We start from the raw sequence: 21,575 nt of genomic DNA, 5'->3' as shown, positions 1-21,575 counted from the left end.
AATGTGACTCAAGAGCACAGAAGTAAAAATTAGAAACATTTGTTACAATTTAAATTAGTGAATGGGTTCTTTTCTACAGATCATCCCAACTCTATCAATCAGATTATTTTTAACGAGAAATTAAAAGACCTATTATTCATGGGAAAAGAAAAAAGATACATTTATAATAGTTGAAGGTACTATTTAAGCAGTATTTATACTGTACCAAGCACACCTTTGAACTTTTCACATATATTTGCTCTTTTAATTCTTATAGCAACCTTTAAAAGATACCAATATTAGCATCATTTTAGAGCTGAGACATCGAGAACATAAGTGATTTGCGTAAGGTTACACAGCTAAGAGTGTTGGAGTAAGATTCAAATGCAATTTCATTCAGCATCTGTACTTTTAATCACAGGCATATTACCTTTTGATTTTTGTTCCTGCTTTTTTTAATGCAATACTTTTATCAGTTTATTTTAGTATAATATATTTTATCATAGACTAAATGTTGATAAAGATAAGATTTTTAGAGCAGTTATAATAATATATGATTTTAATAGAGTAGAAATTCTGAAAAATGTGTATGTTGGGGGTTGAGTCCAAACTCAGCTTCACAGCTTCACTGTATTCTGTATGGTTCATACACTGTGTCTTATAACATCTTATAATGCAGGAATCTTCCCTGCATATGGTCTTTCTTATCCATGTATGACAATGCATATCATAGCACTATTGCATAGTATATAAGGGTTTTATGGGTGTGCATGTCAGACTCATTCAGTGTTTGTAAGCTGACATCAACACGTTTTTGTTGTAATACTTATTAGATGGAAGGCAATAAATGTATCTCCAATATAGTTTTAGGATATCCCTGAAATATCCCCAAAATATTCTAGATGGTACATACTGAGTTCTGATGCTTGATTGTAAGGCAAACATAGCATTGTTCGTGACTATTTTGGTTTATAATTAGCATTTCAGAATCATTGAAAATGTACTTTCTCCTCTTAACCTTTCAGCACCTTGTTTTTGGGATCAAGTCTTTCATCGCATACCTGATTCCGGATGTACCAAAGAACCTATATGACCGAATAAGACGGGAGAAGTACTTAGTCCAAGAAATGATGTACGAGGCTGAACTAGAACACTTGCAACAGCAGCGGAGAAAAAGTGGTCACCCTGTTCACCACGAATGGCCTTAGTGGATCTGTTGCCCAATGGGGGCAATACTGTTAGTGGACATGATGGCAAATTACAATTCTAGGTGGGATCTAAGAGGAAGGCATACCTGGCAAGCCACATGTATAATATGATATTTGAAAATATATCACAGCCATCTCTGGATCTGAAATATCCAGTCTTCTAGGGAAGAAGAAAAATGGCTCACGACCTTAAGAAAAAAATGCTTAGATTGACATTGCAGGAAGCCAGGGTCTAATTCTCAGAACCAGCCTCAGGGAGTTGTGTGTTTGGAAACCTCCACCTTCCATCAACACAGTATACTAGGGAGGGTGATGATGAGGTTTCTAATGACAAATGTCCATGTAAATGTACACAAGTCAGGCATGACTTAAAATATCATGTGGTCCTCATGCGCACACTAATCTGACTTTGGAACCTTAGGTTGAGCTGAGCTACTTACCAAGAAATGACAAATCAGTTATTGTCTTTGCTGCCAGAACTCCGCGTCCCTTCAACTTACTGTTTTGTAGGAATTTCCTTTGTTTCTTGCTGGGATTTTTGGATCTGTGTCACAGGAAATTCATGTTGTTTTTCACTGACTATGCAGTTGAAGAGTTGCACAACTTCAGTAGTCAAACCAAAAATCTAAGACTCCAAAAAGAACACCATTCATTAAAATAATACTCTATTGCATTGGCCGCATTCAAATCTGTTTTATTATTAGCAGATTCACTTTCACTGCCTTTTTTTCTCCTTTACTAAAGGCCAATGGAGTCATATTGTTATAAAATATGGATTTTCATTCTCATATCGTTTAGAAGATAATGAATCCGTATTTACTGTGGAAGGCTGTTTTATAGTATACTTAATTTCCACCTCCCTGATTTATTACAGTTCTCACAGAATAACTTGAAATGCTGTAAATATATTGATTTTCCTTGTACTTTTGCACCTTGCAATATGGAACACAAGTAATTAATACAATTCATGCAGCTCTGAGACCAGTTATACAGTATTCCATTGTAGCTTGTTTATTCAGGAAAACAGAAGCCAGATGCTTTGCAACACGTAAGCTTTTCTAACAACGTGCACTCTTGCTCGTGAGCTGATGAAAACAATGCATGAATATAAATTTATATTATTTGTAGAATAACACAGTTTTTTGAATTTTACTTTCTCTTCATCACTGAAGGGAGTTTTCTGTTATTTCTTTGGTAGATTGATTTGGTTTATTTTTGAAAACTCAGTAGAAACAAAGTCAAATTGATTGTGAAAGATACTGTTTTTCCTTGTTGTGGAGTTGCTGTTTCTCTGAACTCTGTGAGCATGAATGTTCACAGACTGATGTTGGAGGAAGCATTCAAATAAAGAAAGTCTGGTGGAGGCATAAACTACGGGGGCAGGATGGGAAAAAAGAAAAGAGTTGAATTAAGAAAATATATAGTAGAAATCAAGATACTTTTTCTTGCAAAACAAAGCTAATCTCAATTTTCTTCTTCTGGGAATGGGATGAGGCATGCATAATCGTGGTGGTTGTGGTTCAGTTGCTAAGTCATGCCCAATTTTTGAGACCTCATGGACTGTAGCCTGCCAGGCTTCTCTGTCCATGGGATTCTCCAGGCAAAAATATTGAAGGGGTTTGCCATTTCCTTCTCCATGGGATCTTCCCTACCCAGGGATCGAACCCAAATCTTGCACATTGACAGGCAGGCTCTTTACCACTGAGCCACCAGAGAAGCCCGTATGCAATCATGCATTCATAGACATATGTGATTTTTTTGTGTGCTGTTTAAAGGTACAGTTATTTCCAAAATTTATAAAGACCAGATTAAACCCAATGGAAATAAAACTACTTTGTATATATGCAAGGGTTTCTCTAGCAAGAAAAATCATAAAGTTTCTCTTCACTATTTAAAAAATGTTAACAATGGAAGTGTTTTTTGTTTTGTTTTATGTTAGTTTACCTTCTTTCTCTCCAGAGATAAATAAATCACAGTGATTGGTTGATTTTTGTCAAAAATACTTACTTCCCTACCTGCCCTCTGATTCTGAGCAAGAGGAAGAACTTCAGACTCTAAATGTCCCTCCCATTCCCTTGTCTCAAGAGAATGCCATTCAGATTCCAGAGAGGTTTTTTTTTCTGCCACCTGCCTATTCACAGTAACTGGTTGTACTAACGGCACAAAGAAACTTTAAATACTTCCATTTTGTAGCATCTACATTTCCTTTTCTTTGTTGGTTAAATGTATACACATGCCTGAGGATAAATACTTTCTATGCTTATTGAAGACATAAATGAACCTGACATTTATGTCCTTTTACAATTAGGGATGCAAGGCAAAGATATTTGCCTTATAGTAAAGAATATGGATAGCTGTGCCCTTGAGAATTTGTCTCTTTCTGAGTTATTTTTATATAACCATATAAAATCGTATTGATGCCTAGCAGGAATAATATGAAAAGAAAAAGGTATTTTTAATAAAAATTATAATACATTGATTTAGGAAATGCCTTCTCTGATATTTTTGAAATCGATGGAAAAATAGAGAAACAATGAAAAAATTATCTGAAATTCTCCTTTTGTGAATCAATGCAGTAGAATCTAGTTATATCTTCATCATTGTTGACTGCAAAATATTGACAGCCCCTCACAGTATATAAGTTTTAGACAACTGAGCTTTAGTTGACAAAAATATTTTATATCATGGTTTTCATATGAATACAAATTATTTCTCAAAGATTTATATAACACACTATTCTCAGGAATTCTGTATTACATGAATGCTGCTTATATATTTTCTTATTCTAAATTGTTGTCTTTTCAAGCAGATAACTAATATATACATATATGTGCATGCTCTCAGCCTTGACAAGTTGCGCCAGGCTGTAGCATTTTCATTGTACAGTGTGTGGAAAATCACTCTAGGTTATAGCTGAAATTGTTTGCAGTTGTCTGAGTCTGTGCACGCACTTTGAGATAAAATGTGCCTGAGTGACTGCATGAGGAGATACAACTTCTGAATGCTGCATATTCTTCCAAAATGACTCTTAGCACAATCTGTTGTAGAATGTGATAAAAAGCAATCTTTTTCACTCAATAAATTTTCATGTGAGATGGTATTTTTTCTATAATATGCATGTTAATTTAATCCTATTTGTTTTCTAAATTTGAAGCTGGGAATTGTTGAGTGTGTATGGCAAGAGGGGATTACACGTTCTTTAGGTCTCCAAGGCAATAGTTTCCTTTTCTTTGGGCCCTTCCCCACTCTTGAAAAGTTTTGACTCTTTGTCTTCTAATAAACTCATTGTCATCTTCAAGGCATTTCCTCATATTATAGTGCAGACAGAGTACCACATTGATCCTAATAGTGCTTTGTGTTAGCAAAGATGGGAGAGGAAGCTTGATCTTGTCACATAGAAGCATTTTCTTTCTTTCTTTTTTTTTTTTTTTTTACACTTGCACTGGCTCTATCAGTCACCATTAAAATCGCCTTAGAACAGGAAGTTTAGCAGAGATTATAATTCATGCCAATGAAGGAGGACAAATTGAGCCTGCTGTCAACAAGAAGCCACCAAATTGCCCATTTTTTTCCTCTCAATATGATGGTGCAAATTGAAAATCCAGGTTGTGAAAAGAGTTGCTTAACTGATAAGGCTGACTTGATTAGTCTATCAGTTGGCAACAGGGAGACATAAGCCAAGAGTGTGATGTGTTTGTGTATATGTGTGTGTATGTGTGTGTGAATGGGTGCACCCACACACAGGACTAGGAATTCATTTTATTCTGTAAAAACCAGTGAGCACTTACTCTCTGTGAGATATGCCTAACTCAGTCCTGTTATATTCATCTGATACTTTTATTTTCCCCCAAATCTTAGTATTATAACAAGCTCTGAAAACAATTTTAAGTTTTATCCAGAGCATCAGTGAACCTCTTATATCCTTCCTGTTATCCTCAGTAGCTCAAAATAAAACATTTTAGGAATGGCTTAGAAAACCCAGCTTCTAGTGGAAAGGTGGGCATTCCCATATAGACATTTCTATTCAAAATGAAATGTGTCAACAAAACATAGTCTGAAGACTGATTTGGCCTGCTCTTGAATCTCTAATCAGTGTAGGTTTTCGCTAGCTAGGATTCATATACTTGTAGTGGTGTTAAGGTACCTTCAAGAGTGCTTGTCAGCTGTGTTCATCTCAGAAATGACATCCATGACCACATTAAATGGTTTTCTTTCTAGAGAACACAGATATTAGAGCACTGCATCCTAGCCACATCCACAAGACATGTTTTCAGGAAAGTAAGATGAAAGCAGGCAGATTTGGAGAAGAGACTCCTATCTGAGACCAGATCCAATTCCTAGACCATCACATTAAGGAAAAAAGACGTCTATACCTCCTGCCTTACTACTTTATGATGGTATCAGTGTGTGCTCCAGGACATTATCCCTGAGGGGAAAAAAAAGCAACTGTTCCATGTATCAGTTCAGTTCAGTTGCTCAGTCGTGTCCAACTCTTTGCGACCCCATGAACTGCAGCAGGCCAGGCCTCCCTGTCCATCACCAACTCCCAGAGTTTACTCAAACTCATGTCCATGGAGTCGGTGATGCCGTCCAGCCATCTCATCCTCTGTCGTCCCCTTCTCCTCCTGCCTTCAATCCCTCTCAGCATCAGGGTCTTTTCCAGTGACTCAACTCTTCGCATGAGGTGGCCGAAGTACTGGAGTTTCAGCTTTAACATCAGTTCCATGTATAACTACCCACAAAGTGGGAGCCTTGTACAGTAGACAAGACAGTCAGCTAGGTGGGCTCAGCTTTACATCTTTCCCTAAGAAGGAAGAGGATGATAATTTCATACATATGCTGGCATTGACTTATTCAGGATATTTGTTTGCTCTCAGTTCTCTCTCTGTGGGAAAAGCATTATCTTTGCTCTGTTTTTCAGAAAACAAACATTTCTTAAAGTTATTAGCTGAAAACAAAACTTAATGAGGTCCATTTCGATAATTCCCCACAAAAATGATTGTCATGTGGATAGCTAACCCCCTGTGGTATTTAAGCTGCCTGAAAATTTTTGTAATTATTTTGTCAGTACCCCTCAATGCTGCCAGGTAGACACTTCAGACCAAATTTAATATCTTTTCTAACAAAAAAATATGAGCAGATTGTCTTGCTGATTTCGACATATTATACTTTTTTTGGGTGCTGTTCTGTAAGTGAGAAAAGGGAGAATTGAATGATCAGTAAACTTTGATAGCAAAGATAATTATGGAAGCAGTGTCTGAGAATGGTGGGCACGGGCACAATGGGACTTGCCTACAGAAGCAAAAATGGCTATTTTGCAGATCCTGATTCAGTATCTGCTGTCAGTACACTCTGCCTTCTTTCTGACTAAAAAACAATTTCAATTTAGTTCATCTTTTAATATGAAGAAGAAATGGAGGGTTTATGGTCTTGTTTTCCTTTTTTTTTTTTTCTATTTTAAGTCATGCAGCTAAATCTAGTAAGCTTAGATTTCAGTGACAACTCTAGTTAAAGAATAATCGTTTCAGTTTTCAATGCTGAAGATGAAAATGCAATTAAGTGAAAAATTTTATCTTCCTGGAATGGTGGTTGGCGTCTATAGTGTAATTTTCAAGTAGGAAAGAACGATTAGAGTCCTGTAATTGGGGGAATTTGGGGAAGGCCAGAAGAGAAAGACTGGATTTCTCCAAACATTTTTGTTCTCAATATGAGAATTACATATATTGAGCCTGATGATTTAGCCGTATATTTAGCCTGATGATTATAAATATCAATTTTTTTCTTTTTACTCTCAACTTTTGCTCTGAAAATGCTTAAAATCTTAAAATATGAATCTTAACAATAGTGATTATTAATCTTTAAACATTCCAAATTGTCATGCTGCTGCTGCTGCTAAGTTGCTTCAGTCATGTCCAACTCTGTGCCACCCCAGAGACGGCAACCCACCAGGCTCTGCCGTCCCTGGGATTCTCCAGGCAAGAACACTGGAGTGGGTTGCCATTTCCTACTCCAATGCATGAAAGTGAAAAGTGAAAGTGAAGTCGCTCAGTCGTATCCGACTCCTAGCGACCCCATGGACTGCAGCCTACTAGGCTCTTCCATCCATGGGATTTTCCAGGCAAGAGTACTGGAGTGGGTTGCTATTGCCTTCTCCACCAAACTCTCATAAGAAACTTTAAAGCCAGTTAAGAAATTCTTTGCTCTGTTGAGATAGAATAAGTTTTTTAGATGGTATCTTCCCAAAGATACCATAATTGAGAGAAGGTCGACATTATTAAAGAAAGTGAACAATAAAGATTCATAAAACTTTATCATGTAGATTCTGAATCAGTCAACAATATTGTCTGATTGCTCAGTTCTCTACAAATTCTGCCTGACTATATTATACTGCTACAAATAAGCAATTTGGGGATTGCTTATTTATTTTCTTACATGGCAGTTATATTGGCATGAAATCAATACACTACATGAAATTTATTCTTAGTTTTTCAAATGTGTTGAAGCAGACTCCATAATTGGGAACTGTGTGTTGTGAATACCTGAGTATACACTTGCTTTAAAAAAGAGATGAATTGTTGCTTATAGAAATTCCTGAGGACAAACAAGACATGTCCATAAATACTACCACCATTATATTTGCTTTTCTTTATTTATAGTAACCAATTTTATTGTCATAAAATCCCTTTAATGTTTATTTCTCTGTCTGTCTGCGTGTGTGTATGTGTATATGTAGCCCTGGGTAGCCCAGATGTTACAGGCATTATCCAAAACACTGAAAAAGAAGTCATGTTTTATAACAATATGTCAGATCTTATTTTGACATATGTTTGCTTGCTCACTTGGTTGACCTGCCTTACTATGTTGTTTAAATAGAAGATTTTAGAGAAGATAATTTTTTCATCCCACTCCTGACCCTAGTCAGTCAGTCAGTCAGTTCAGTTGCTCAGTCATGTCCGACTCTGTGTGATCCCCATGAATCGCAGCAAGCCAGGCCTCCCATCACCAACTCCTGGAGTCCACCCAAACCCATGTCCATTGAGTCAGTGATGGCATCCAACAATCTCATCCTCTGTCTTCCTCTTCTCCTCCTGCCCTCAATCTTTCCCAGCATCAGGGTCTTTTCAAATGAGTCAGCTCATCACATCAGGTGGCCAGAGTATTGGAGTTTCAGCTTCAACATCAGTCCTTCCAATGAACACCCAGGACTGATCTTTAGAACGGACTGGTTGGATCTCCTTGCAGTTCAAGGGACTCTCAAGAGTCTTATCCAACACCACAGTTCAAAAGCATCAATTATTCGGTGCTCAGCTTTCTGTATACTCCAACTCTCACATCTATATATGACCACTGGAAAAACCATAGCCTTGACTAGATGGACCTTTGTTGGAAAAGTGATGTCTCTCCTTTTTAATATCCTGTCTAAGCTGGTCATAACTTTCCTCCCAAGGAGTAAGCGTCTTTTAATTTCATGGCTGCAGTCACGATCCGTAGTGATTTTGGAGCCCCCCAAAATAAAGTCTAACACTGTTTTCACTGTTTTCCCAACTGTTTGCCATGAAGTGATGGGACTGATGCCATGATCTTAGTTTTCTGAATGTTGAGCTTTAAGCCAACTTTTTCACTCTCCTCTTTCACTTTTATCAAGAGGCTCTTTAGCTCTTCAATCTCTGCCATAAGGGTGGTGTCATTTGCATATCTGACGTTATTGCTATTTCTCTGGCAATCTTGATTCTAGCTTGTGCTTCCTCCAGCCCAGAGTTTCTCATGAGGTACTCTGCATATAAGTTAAATAAGCAGGGTGACAATATACAGCCTTGACGTACTCCTTTTCCTCTTTGGAACCAGTCTGTTGTTCCATGTCCAGTTCTAACTGTTGCTTCCTGACCTGCATATAGGTTTCTCAAGAGGCAGGTCAGGTGGTCTGGTATTCCCATCTCTTTCAGAATTTTCCACAAAAAAAAAAAAAAAAAGAATTTTCCACAGTTTATTGTGACCCACACAGTCAAAGGCTTTGGCATAGTCAATAAAGCAGAAATAGATGTTTTTCTGGAACTCTCTTGCTTTTTACATGATCCAGCGGATGTTGGCAATTTGATCTCTGGTTCCTCTGCCTTTTCTAAAACCAGCTTGAACATCTGGAAGTTTGAATGCACTTCAATCTGCACTTGTTTTTAGAAGATATAATTAAAATAATTATGTATTTTCATTATGTATATCTATTCTTATTCTATAGGCATTTTTTTCCCTTAAAATTAACTAGTTATACAAATATGGCATTAAATTGAGTGGTATTCCAAGGCTCTGTGAAAAATCTGTGTACACTTTTGGAAATACAAAAACATCATCTTAAATTTCCTGTTGATGTACAGAAGCATTATTATTAACCAACAGTTTCCATTATAGAATAGGATTATTTTTCTAATTTGTCATTAGAGTCCAATAAGAAAGGGTACTGATATCCTGACATCCCATGTGAGGGTGATTTTGTATTAGGTAGCCAAATATTTATAACCTTATGTCTGTCTTGTGAAGATAACTTGATATTTCAAACACCAAAGGTACAACAAAAGAAAATTGGGCTTATGAGTGTTTGTTACTCATATAAGCGTTTGCAAATCTAAATTAGATGGGTCAAAAGATTGGAATGGAGGAGAAAATAATGTCATTAACTCTTTCTAAGAATTGCAAATAAAAATAACCACTAGGTGATTACAATTGATTACTAGTTATTCTTGCTTAATTTAAAGTTTTATATCATTTTAATATATATCATTTGTAATATCAATTACAATTTGTTTGAAAATAAATTTTACTTCAAGGTTATGAATACTGGATAAAAGAGGTTAACTCTACAGGAAACCTAGTCGTTACAAAACTGGGACTGAGCACATTAGATTTTTTAATATTTGAATGTACATAGAAAGAGCTAAAATGTCTATTACTAATTTTAAAGCAACTTATTTCTAAAAGAACAATTAAAGGGAGACTCCTTTTTTTTAATTTACTGATCTGATCTTGGTAATAATGCTTGATTAAGACTGAAATTACCATAAAAACATTTCAATAATACTATCTTTGAAATACTGGTTGCAAGCCCCCTAATCTGTGGTTTATTTCTTTTTATTTTAGAAATAAATGGTATAACACCATAAAATCACAAAATAATGAAATTTATACTAAAGAAAATTTATTTGAATTAAACAAAAGGAAAAGTCCCCTCCCCCCTTTCCACTGTTGTTTCAGTTCAGTTCAGTTCAGTTCAGTTCAGTTCAGTCACTCAGTTGTGTCCAACTCTTTGCGACCCCATGAACCACAGCACGCCAGGTCTCCGTGCCCATCACCAACCCCCAGAGTCCACACATCACCATTGAGTTGGTGATGCCATTCAACAACCTCATCCTCTGTTGTTCCCTTCTCTTCCTGCCTTCACTCTTTCCCAGCATCAGGGTCTTTTCCAATGAGTCAGCTTGTCGTGTCAGATGGCCAAAGTATTGGAGTTTCAGCTTCAACGTCAGTCCTTCCAATGAACACCCAGGACCGATCTCCTTTAGGATGGACTGGTTGGATCTCCTTGCAGTCCAAGGGACTCTCAAGAGTCTTCTCCAACACCACAGTTCAAAAGCATCAATTCTTCTGTGCTCAGCTTTCTGTATACTTCAACTCTCACATCCATACATGAACACTAGAAAAACCATAGCCTTGACTAGATGGACCTTTGTTGGCAAAGTAATGTCTCTGCTTTTTAATATGCTGTTTAGGTTGGTTATAACTTTCCTTCCAAGGAGAAGTGTCTTTTAATTTCATGGCTGCAATCACCATCTGCAGTGATTTTGGAGCCCCAAAAAATAAAGTCAGCCACTGTTTTCACTGTTTTCCCATCTATTTGCCATGAAGTGATGGGACTGATGCCATGATCTTAGTTTTCTGAATGTTGAGCTTTAAGCCAACTTTTTCACTCTCCTCTTTCACTTTCATCAAGAGGCTCTTTAGTTCTTCACTTTCTGCCATAAAGGTGGTGTCATCTGCATATCTGAGCTTATTGCTATTTCTCCTGGCAATCTTGATTCTAGCTTGTGCTTCCTCCAGCCCAGCATTTCTCATGTTGTACTCTGCATATAAGTTAAATAAGCAGGGTGACAATATACGGTCTTGACGTACTCCTTTTCCTATTTGGAATCACTCTGTTCCATGTCCAGTTCTAACTGTTGCTTTGATTAGACAACTACACTTGCTATTAACTGTGCATTGAGTGGCAAACTTGGGTTGAAATGCTGTTTACTTATCAAAGTTTATACTTATAAATGTATTACTTAAATCATAGATATGAATATTATACTTTTCAATAAAAAACTTGTCCATCTTTAGAACAGTATTTTTTTTCTGTTTCTAAGAATTTAGGACCTTTAGAAAAATTACTCTCTGGAAGATCATATTTCAATTGAACTCAGCATTATGTGTCTTGAAAATCCTAAAGGGAAACAGTAAACCAATTTAATTTAAAAGGAATACTGGAATGGGTACCATTTGCTTCATGCACTGCAGACTAACAGGCATTGACTGTTACACACAGTTCAGTCACTGTGCTAACTACTTCAAATGATTTACCTCTGTAAATCCTCGCAACAATTCTATTAAGTAGGGACAGTTTTGCTCCTTTTAATTTGTAAATAAAGGTCAGAAAGTCTTGCCCAAGATTACCAAGATAATTTTTGTTGGAACTTACATTTATACCTGAAGCCCTTTGACTCCAATCCCTCACCTCAATCAAGAAGCTGTGCTCCTTGCTCCAATTGGTGACAAAGAAAATGTCAGTCATCAAAACAAATCATTCCAAATGAGTGAAAGAAGCATTGAGGACATTCTGTTCCATTTTTACCAATATCTGTGGGTATGTTTAATAGATAAGAGACTGGAATCAAATTTGGCACATTTTAGGCCATCCTAGGAGCTCATCAGGAGAAGGCAATGGCACCCCACTCCAGTACTCTTGCCTGGAAAATCCCATGGATGGAGGAGCCTGGTAGGCCACCGTCTATGGGATCGTACAGAGTCAGACACGACTGAAGCGACTTAGCAGCAGCAGCAGCCGGAGCTCATCACTCATTGCCCCCTTATTGCAAATACCCTGTTCATTCTGTGGCAAAACCAACCACAAGTGTAACCCATTTTTATAGCCCTGGGCAGACTTTATACTGCACCAGCGGCCTTGACGCAACTCTGACCTGACATTCCTTAGGGAGGAGTGAGGCAGGAGAGGTGTGCTATGAGTAACCAGGCAAATCTGTTTACCTTGCCCTTGTAGTGCCTGTCTGCTTCACTGCACAGCACATGTGGTTTCTGTGTCCTGTGGAAGATGGCTTTCCTGTGGATCCCCATCTGCTTTTGGATTTTTCACCTGCTCTTTTGGGAAGAATTAGGTGTGATCCCTATATTGACCTAAAATTTCTTGAAATGTGACCTCAAAATGCCATAGGTTCAATCACATGAGAGTAGACAGAGATATTTTTATGATAAATATTATTTTCAATGTGCAAGTAAGTCATTTTATGTTTTGGTAACACTCCAGGTGAAAGAATTAGTGACTGAAAAAGAAAAAGGATCCAAAAACTTTCTGGGAAAGTAGTAAGCTAGTGAAATATCTGTAGGAGAATTTGTGAGTAAACTTTGTAAGAGAATATATGAGTAAAATGGAAAAATATAGGGTACCTTTTAGTTTTGCAGAATTCCAAGTGAAGTTCTGAAGTTCATATATATAGCTACTATATATATATATATATATATATATATTTATAGCATGCATGCTCAGTTGTGTCTAACTTTTTGGGACCCCATGCACTGTAGCCTGCCAAACTCTTTTGTCCATGGAATTTTCTAGGCAAGAATACTGGAGTGGGTTGCCATTTCCTCCTCCAGGGGATCTTCCCCACCCAGGGATAGAACTCACATCTCCTATGACTCCTGAATTGGCAGGTGGGTTCTTTACCTCTGAGCCACCAGGGATATCTCTTTATAGATAGAGCTACTGTTAATCTAATTCTTATCCTCAGATTTTTTTTCCTTCTCTGTCCCATTAACTGAGCCAATGGGATTTGGCCCAGATTTCAACATTCACCTAATGTATTTTTTCAAGTTCTAATTGATACGAATGTTTTAACCACTAACTCACTTGGAAAATAGTTGCAATTTTCAATTTGTAAATCCTCAGATCAATACCTTCATTAACATGCTGTACTTCAAAAATGTTTTTAGTAATTCTTTTTCTTCTCATTTTCATATTATTTTCTCCAATGTATTTCCTTTCCCTTCTTTCCTCCTCTCTTCAAAATGTATTTTTCTCATCTCTCTTGTATACCATAGCCCAATTTTCTCTTCCTCTCTCATTATTTCCCCTCCTGTTTGAAACTGGAGAAGAGAAGGCAAGCAATGGACTATGACATAAACTCCAGCTATATTTTAAATTCCTCTATTGATTCTTTTCCCTTCTTTCTAGTTTATCTCCCTATTAATAAACACTATTTACATAATTTCCCCCCATCTCCTGCTTCTTTTGAAGTTTTCTCCTCTTGGGTAACATTGACACAACCCAGCCTCTGGACTCCTTATCCTTACTTATTTGAACCATTTCTCCTTATTTTGCTGACATACTTGTTCTAGGCCTTCATCTTACCTGGCCACCAAAATAAATACCTGGCCCCTGACCTAATGCACCTAACAGACATCAGTTTGTTTTCTATTATCTTTCCTTGATCTAGACCTATGGCACTGGTTCTTTTTAACCCTTTAAGGATTTGCTTTCTTTGCTTCTTCCAAAAAGCTTTGATTGACTCTCCATTTGTTAATTCACTTTTTGATCTATAGTCTCCTCTCACTCCAGAACTTTAACAATTATTTTAGAATTCAACTTCTAGGGTCTTTACTTCCATCTCCTTAACCCGATGGATCACAGTGAGCTTGCAGATATGAGCTGAAGGAACAAAGTAGGAATCCCGTGGGCAAGGCACTTAGCATCTCTTGAAATCCACTGTGGGTTGGTAAGCTATCTGTAAGTTTCTTTTGCACAATATTGTCCTAACAGCTTCCTTCTGGGGCCTTTGCTCTTTACCCAGCTCAGTAGTAAAGAATCCGCCTGTGAATGCAGGAGATGCTGGAATACAGGAGACAACAGAGACAGGGTCAGAAAGATCCCCTGCAGTTGGAAATGGCAATCCACTCCAGTATTCTTGCCTGAAAACTTCCATGGAAAGAGAAGCCTGGCTGGCTGTGGTCCATAGGGTCACAAAGAGTCAGACACAACTGAACAAATGAGCGGTCATGCATGCATGGAAAAAAAAAGACTGCAGACTTCCTATTGAGCACAGAGTGCATGTTTCACTGTAAGGAGGTAGAAGAGAAGACCTGCTACACTAAGAACATAAAGGGAGCAGAGTATCTCGTTATAATTGTTCCCATTTACCAGATACACCAGTCTCTCCTCGTGTTGAGCAAAATTAATTTGAAGGCTTGGTCAGGACAGCTGTAATAGCAAGAATGACGAGGACTTAAAGGTGTGTGGGTGGATTGGGGGAAGGACTAAGAGCAGTTGTGTTCCCACTGCCCCTGAAGGGCAAAGGCATGCGACATGTCTGCATATGTGTAAGGTATGGGGGTGGGGGTGGACGTCATTCCCTTGTTTGATGTGCAGTGTCAGGGAAGCATTTAATATGCATCTCTCCTCCTGCAGACTCCAACATGTAAGTGCTGTGTGTGCTTAGTTGCTCAGTCTTGTCCGACTCTTTGAGACCCCATGGACTGCAGCACCCCCAGGCTCCTCTGTCCATGGGGATTCTCCAGGCAAGAAGACTGGAGTGGATAGCTGTTTCCTTCTCCAGAAGATCTTCCCAACCCAGGGATTGAACCCAGGTCTCCTACATTGCAGGCAGATTCTTTACCAGCTGAGCCACTAGGGAAGCCCAAGAGTACTGGAGTGGGTAGCCTATCCCTTCTCCAGGGCATCTTCCTGACCCAGGAATCGAACTGGGGTCTCCTGCATTGCAGACAGATTCTTTACCAGCTGAGCTACCAGGGAAGCTCAAACTCCAGGATATTTGATGGCTAAAAAAATAACTCCCCCCCGCAAAAAAATACCCAGCCAACCAACAAAGTTCCTGGAATCTTATATAATACAAAGCAAAGAGATTGATTCTTGCACTCTGATGAAGTCAAGCCCAAATTTATTAAAAAAGAAAGTTGCTGGGGAGCTTAAGGCTTGTCTATTTTTTCTCACCTGAAAGTGGAATCTTCCAAAGAATAATCTTCAGAATATTCTGGGGAACATTCATATTATTTGTGGTCATAAATAATATAAATACACATTAGACAACCTTGTCTTCTAGTAGTGGCAACTACAAAGTCTACTAACCAATGTGCTTAGTCGCTCAGTTGTGTCTGACCCCATGGACTATAGCCCACCAGGCTCCTCTGTCCATGAGGATTCTCTAGGCAGGAATACTGGAGTGGGTTTCCATGCCCTCCTCCAGGGAAACTTTCCAAACCCAGGGATTGAACCCAGGTCTCCCACATTGCAGGTGGATTCTTTACTGTCTGAGCCACCAGGGAAGCCCACTAAACATTAGGGAAGAAGTATGTGGACTGTGTGTATCTGTGTATCGTGTGTGTGTGTTGCCTTAGAAATGGGTAATCTTCTCTAAAGCCATGTTGTCATAGCTTTTGTCCTTGGGATCATAGCCTGGAACCAGGCTTTCTTGCTTGAGGCCGTTTTGTAAGACAGATTCAGCCCCTTGTTTCCAGGTACTGCCATTCTCAAGGTTTTCCTGAGGAAAATAGAAAGACACATATTAGTGGGACAGTCTTAATGTATCCCAAATCAAACTGAGGGAATCTTGCTTATACCTCCCCTTTTTAAAAAGAAAAGAAAGACAAATATGAAAGCAGCACAAATAACTCTGACCCAGGGCACTTCCTAATTGGTAGCTTTGATGCCTCAATCCATGTAGGTGCCATTTCTAATGATGATAATAATCATAATAATAAAAACAGAGCAGTTTAGTGAGCTGGTGGCCCAGACAGTAAAGAGTCTGCCTGCAATGCAGGATACCCAGGTTCGATCCCTAGGTTGGGAAGATCCCTTGGAGAAGGGAATAGCTACCCATTCCAGTATTCTTGCTTAGAAAATCCCATGGACAGAGGATCCTGATGGGCTACAGTCCATGGAGTCACAAAGAGTCAGATACAACTGAGCCAGTAATTGCATTGCACAATGCATCAGTGCATAGCATGAAGACATTTATGTCTCTAGCTCAATAGCCTGTGAGGCGGTAGTATTACTTCCTGAGGAGAGACAAGCTTGTGTCTCAGAAGGTGGTCACTCTCTTCCTTTCCATGAACAGCAAGTCTTCTGGTCACAACAGGGGCCCTGTATGCGAACTCGGCAGAAGGCTGCTCAGTGTTATTTCTTGGCCAAGGAGCCCAGTAGTGACAACTAAGTGTCCCCTCCCACTCTAGACTCAGCCTTGGGAACAGAAGCTGCCTGCATCAGCAAGATTTCCCATTTATCTCAGGAAATTTGTGCCCAGGAAGATAAGTCTGTAAAGCAGTAAATAACATTATTCTTTTTTTTTTTTTTTCTAGAACTTCCTCAAACTCATTTATCCAAACAATACACTGCTTAGCCAGCAGCCTTGTCAGCAAATAGACTGCCTTCCCATTCTGAGCCCCTGTCAAGAAGGTGCTCTCCTTAGCAAAAACTATGAAACTCAGCTTTACTTCACATACATGCTATTATGGACTTTGGGTAGAGGGGAAACAAATGACAACTTAAGACCTGTGATAGGGCAAAGAGTCCTCTCCTAGAGTACTGAAAGAGTGAAATATCTGGGCTTGAAAGAAAGATAATAAGCCCTCACTTTAACGGAAAAAAATTCCTGCCTGTTATCTGACTGAGAAGACAGACATGGATAAAACCAGTTGCAAGCCCAACAGGAAACATTGCTTCTGTCAAGGTCCTGACATTATCAGATGCCACAGTAACTCTGAGTGGTTACTGCTCTTCCACCAAAGCTGCCACAGATGGCTTTATCTCCAGTCCCTTCTCCCTTACTTAGACCCCCTCTTAGAATCCTACAGCAGAAACACCAGCCTTACCCTTTTGTTGAGGGTAGCACTCCCTGGCTCCCCTGGGGTGTCCCAGCCCCGCTTCCTCTATCAAGTCAGTAAGTCCAATCTGGTCTGACGTCAGGCTGTTATGGTGGTCATGGGCTGATGTGACCTTAATCATGCTCGGTCAGTGTCTCTAGACCTTAATAGCACTGGGACAATTTCCCTCACCCTGTGTGGCCTAAACACGATCCTTGGAAGGATAAGAGGAGAGCTGGGAGTCAGTATGTATCCTGCTGCTTCTCTGAGAAGTTCCACCAATAAATCTTACTTTATATTTACACTCTGTGACATACCAGACATGTTCGTGTCCAGATCACACTCCATGGTCTCCCCTTTGTTCTCAGGTAAAAGCTGAAGTTCCAAAAGTGTGAAAGTTGCTCAGTCATGTCCTACTCTTTGCAACCCCATGGACTAGTCCATGAAATTCTCCAGGCCAGAATACTGGAGTGTGTAGTTGTTCCCTTCTCCAGGGGATCTTCCCAACCCAGGAATCGAACCCGCATCTCTCACATTGCAGGCAGATTCAGCTGAGCTACCAGGGAAGCCTAAGAATACTGGAGTGGGTAGCCTATCCCCTTCTCCAAGGATTTCCCCAGGATCTTACCAACCCAGGAATCAATCTGGGGTCTCCTCTCCTGCATTGCAGGTGGATTCTTTACCAGCTGAGCTACCAGGGAATTTAGCTGAAGTAACTGAAGTGGAAACCCAGATTCTTTCAGATTCTCATATCCACCAGCTACCCTCCCAACTCCCAGCCTTGCAGATGGTTTAAATGGGCAGAAACAGAATCCTTTTGAGCCAATTCACATTGTTCAGAAGCTCAAACATCAGCTTACCTGCTCTGTTCCACTGTCATGCTGAACTCCACACCAGCACAGTGTTTTGTATTTCTTAGACCAAAAGCAAAATAAATTGCAGACTGGTCTAATTAGCAGTGGTGGAATATCCTTGCCCTTTTGGCGACCTAGTAATGAAAGCAAAAATGGATTAGGTGTTGCACGCTTCCAAGAGTTCCTTTAAGGATTGTCCATTTGAGAACTAGGTCACTCTTTTTGTGGTGAACCCCAAATCATGCCTGTAAGATGGGTACCTCATTTGGCAATGCATAAGACTAGCCCATGTCTTCCTCGGCCCCAAGAAGAGGAATGCATGTAACTGGCCTGTTAGGAAGCTGATGATTACTCCAGCAGCTATGCATCCCAGGCAGCCCACGGTGCTGTAGTGTAGGTAGGAGAGGGCATACCAGGTCTCAGCGATGGCGGGTCTGTGAAGAACAGCAGCACATCCTCAGTTCTGAGTGTGAAGTCATGATTCACAGTGACTAAGAGGATGTCTGCGGGCTCGGCATTTCTTAAAATGGTCTTCCCTGGTGGCTCAGTGATGAAGAGCCAATGCAGGGGACCCAGGTATGATCCCTGATTGGGAAGATCCCCTGGAGGAGGAAATGGCAACCCACGCCAGTATTCTTGCCTGGGAAATCCCGAGGACAGAGTATTCTGGCAGGCTACAGTCTATGGGGTCACAAACAGTCAGACATGACTGAGCAACTAAACAACAATCTCTCAAAACCCCAAAGCTTATCTTTTTGCCATTTGATCATTTTTTTAAACTAACTGACTGTAGAGTGGTTGTGTTTTATATTCCACTCAACTCAGTCCATCCCTGAATTACAAGTCCTACTACTACCCCACAATTGCAATAAGGACCATGCCTTCCATTTCAGACATTTACTAAGCCCGGATTTAGTGCCAGAAATTGTGACAGACACTGGAGATTAAAGATAAGTAAGCCACAAAGTCTACATATAATAGTTCACAATCATAAACTAGACCAGCACACCTTGATAGAAGAGCAACAAAGGATTTGGAAAATATTCAGAAAGAGTGTTAAACCCAGGCTGATATGTGAGATGATGCCACAGCTTGTTTTTAAAAAATACTTAGCTGTTATTCAAGCAAAAAAAAAAAAAAAAAAAAGGTTGTTAGAGCCAGAATTAAGTATTCCAAGAAAAAATATAGAATAAGAACAGGCAGGAAGGAAGAAACAGCGTAGTGGACCTGAGAACTGAGCCTTCCAATTAACGCTCTTGCCAAGTTCATCCTTGGGCACCAGGATGCAGAGGAATGCATACTGTTGGGCACCGGGGTCCAGGGGAATGCATATTTACAGAAACCTGGGACACTCTTTATTGCTGGGTACCGTCCAGAACAATGAACTCTCTCTTAAGAGAGCAAGATGGCCTCCTCAGACTTAGCATGAAGTATGCACCTTTCTCTAACTTGGTGACCGTCTCTCTGGGACCTGACACCATCTTCAAGGTGAGAATACCTGCTGGACAGCACTGGAGGCACCGATTCCGTCATGTTTGATAGGCCACACTGGTCAGTCGACAAAGGCAAAGGCCATGTCTTAGAGGCTGGTGCAGGGTAAATGAAGGCCCCGATGGCCACCCAAAATGACAAGAAGATTCCAGTCAGAAGGCCTGCTAGGGCACCCTTGATAAAGAAAAGCAAAAGTTAATGAGAGATCTGACCATTGAAAGATCAAAGGCATTGAAAGAATAATGAGATGAAAAGCCTTATGTCTTAGAGATTCTGGCTTTCTACCCCCCAATCCTGGCCACTTGTGCTCAAAACAGCACACTGCCTGCCTTCAAACTCCCAAAACGAGCTTTATTTAGGAACACATTGTTCCTTAGATGAAGACATTGGAAGATTTTATTGTGGTCATTTTACGTAAATTTTAGCAGGATTTATTCTTCTCCTTTTGGCTTCTCCCTCCTATCACTGAAAAGTACTTGTTGAACCTCAGTTCCCAGAAGAAGAGTTTCAGAAATACAGGAAAACCTCAGATAATGGAGACACTAGGGTCATTTTCCCCTGACATCCACTGTAGGCTGTGATACAGAAATTTTTATCCCTATATCTCTTCCCAGGTGATGCTGGTCACGGTCCTTGGACTCCCAGGTTTGGAGTTTTGGGTTTGAGTGTAAATGTTAGCCGTGTCACTTAAGGGCCATACTTCTTGATCAAAAGTTAAAAGTCAGTAAGTCACTCACTCCTCCTTCCAAGGAAACAGAATAACCCAGCAGGGATCAGGACCACCAAAAACTAAAACTGAATCTTGCTGGTCTGTGCCAGATAGCTGAGCTTTCTCTGTGATAGAAAACAACTTGTCAGTTTCTCTATTTATTCATGAAAATGTCTCTTTAGTTACAGCACCAGAATGTTCTGTTTGTTATTGTTTGGGGGAACTAAAGCAAGGAATGTGACTTGACTGCTAGGGCCCTTGGGCTACACTGCACAAGTTTGCTCAGTCATGTCTGACTGCAACGCTGTGAACTGTAGCCTAACAGGCTCCTCTGTCCATAGTATCTTCCTGGCAAGAATACTGGGGTGAGTTGCCTTTACCTCCTCCAGTGATCTTCCAGACCCATAGATAGAATGCACATCTCTTGAGTCTCCTGCGTTGGCAGGTGGATTCTTTACCACTAGCACCACCAGATGCCATAAATTAATGATCAGAAAAGTATTTGCAATAACTGAGCATTGTATTATATTTCCAAATAAGTGATCCTTTTGATTTATTTTTACTACACAGTCATCCAACCAATATTTACTTAAGGACATACCATTAGCTTGTACTGAGGCTTCCCCAGTGGTGCCAGGTGGTAAAGAAAAACCTGCCTGCAAATGCAGGAGACATAAGAGATGTGGGTTTGATCCCTGGGTTGGGAAGATTCCCTGGAGGAGGGCATGGAAACCCACTCCGGTATTCTTTCCTGGAGAATCCCACAGACATAGGAGCCTGGTGGGCTAGAGTTCATAATGTCACAAAGAGTTGGACACGACTGAAGTGACTTAGCACTCACACACACACATTAGCTTGTATGGTATCTAGTATTTGTATCTTCGTCAAAACCAAGAATACTCAGCTATTATGCAGGCTGGTCTCCTCTCTCCTTCTTCAATTAGTTAATTAGCTTAATTAAGTTACTTATAATTTGGGGTAACTAAATATAGAAAACAAAATTTACACTTTTAAAGTTTTCAAAGTTGGGTTTTAACTAAACTATTTCTGATCTTAGTATCTGTTTTATATTTCATTTTGTGGGCTCTCAATTTAGAGAAGACAACTTAAACCCTAAAGAGTTCGCATTGATGCCATAACATATGATATTTCACGACAGGCTCTTACTTTGTTTTCTGCTCTTAATACAGACTCACAGATTCA

At 39.6% G+C, this 21,575-nt stretch overlaps 2 protein-coding genes across 4 annotated transcripts in view; one reads left to right on the top strand and one right to left on the bottom strand.

Annotated features, from left to right (window-relative positions):
* The window catches only part of ANO3 (anoctamin 3), a 292,092-nt gene extending 287,753 nt beyond the window's left edge, over positions 1 to 4,339 (top strand). For both annotated transcript variants that reach the window (XM_005690016.3, XM_013969793.2), the window contains one exon: positions 1,005 to 4,339. In XM_005690016.3, coding sequence (XP_005690073.1) covers positions 1,005 to 1,187 — 183 coding nt within the window. In that variant the 3' untranslated portion in view covers positions 1,188 to 4,339. The remainder of the gene's footprint in view (positions 1 to 1,004) is intronic.
* SLC5A12 (solute carrier family 5 member 12) overlaps positions 15,376 to 21,575 on the bottom strand; it is a 46,230-nt gene continuing 40,030 nt past the window's right edge. The window contains exons 12-15 of one of the 2 annotated variants that reach the window (XM_005690018.3): positions 19,671 to 19,837; positions 18,503 to 18,606; positions 18,179 to 18,306; positions 15,376 to 15,997 (exon numbers count right to left, since the gene is read on the bottom strand). In XM_005690018.3, the coding sequence (XP_005690075.1) occupies positions 15,851 to 15,997; positions 18,179 to 18,306; positions 18,503 to 18,606; positions 19,671 to 19,837 (546 nt within the window). In that variant the 3' untranslated portion in view covers positions 15,376 to 15,850. The remainder of the gene's footprint in view (positions 15,998 to 18,178; positions 18,307 to 18,502; positions 18,607 to 19,670; positions 19,838 to 21,575) is intronic. The other variant, XR_001919212.1, reaches the window with a different exon arrangement.

Source organism: Capra hircus, chromosome 15, assembly GCF_001704415.2.
Source record: "Capra hircus breed San Clemente chromosome 15, ASM170441v1, whole genome shotgun sequence".
NCBI lineage: Eukaryota > Metazoa > Chordata > Mammalia > Artiodactyla > Bovidae > Capra > Capra hircus.
The sequence above is the reverse complement of the archived record's forward strand: the minus strand, read 5'-3'. Positions and strand labels throughout refer to the sequence as shown.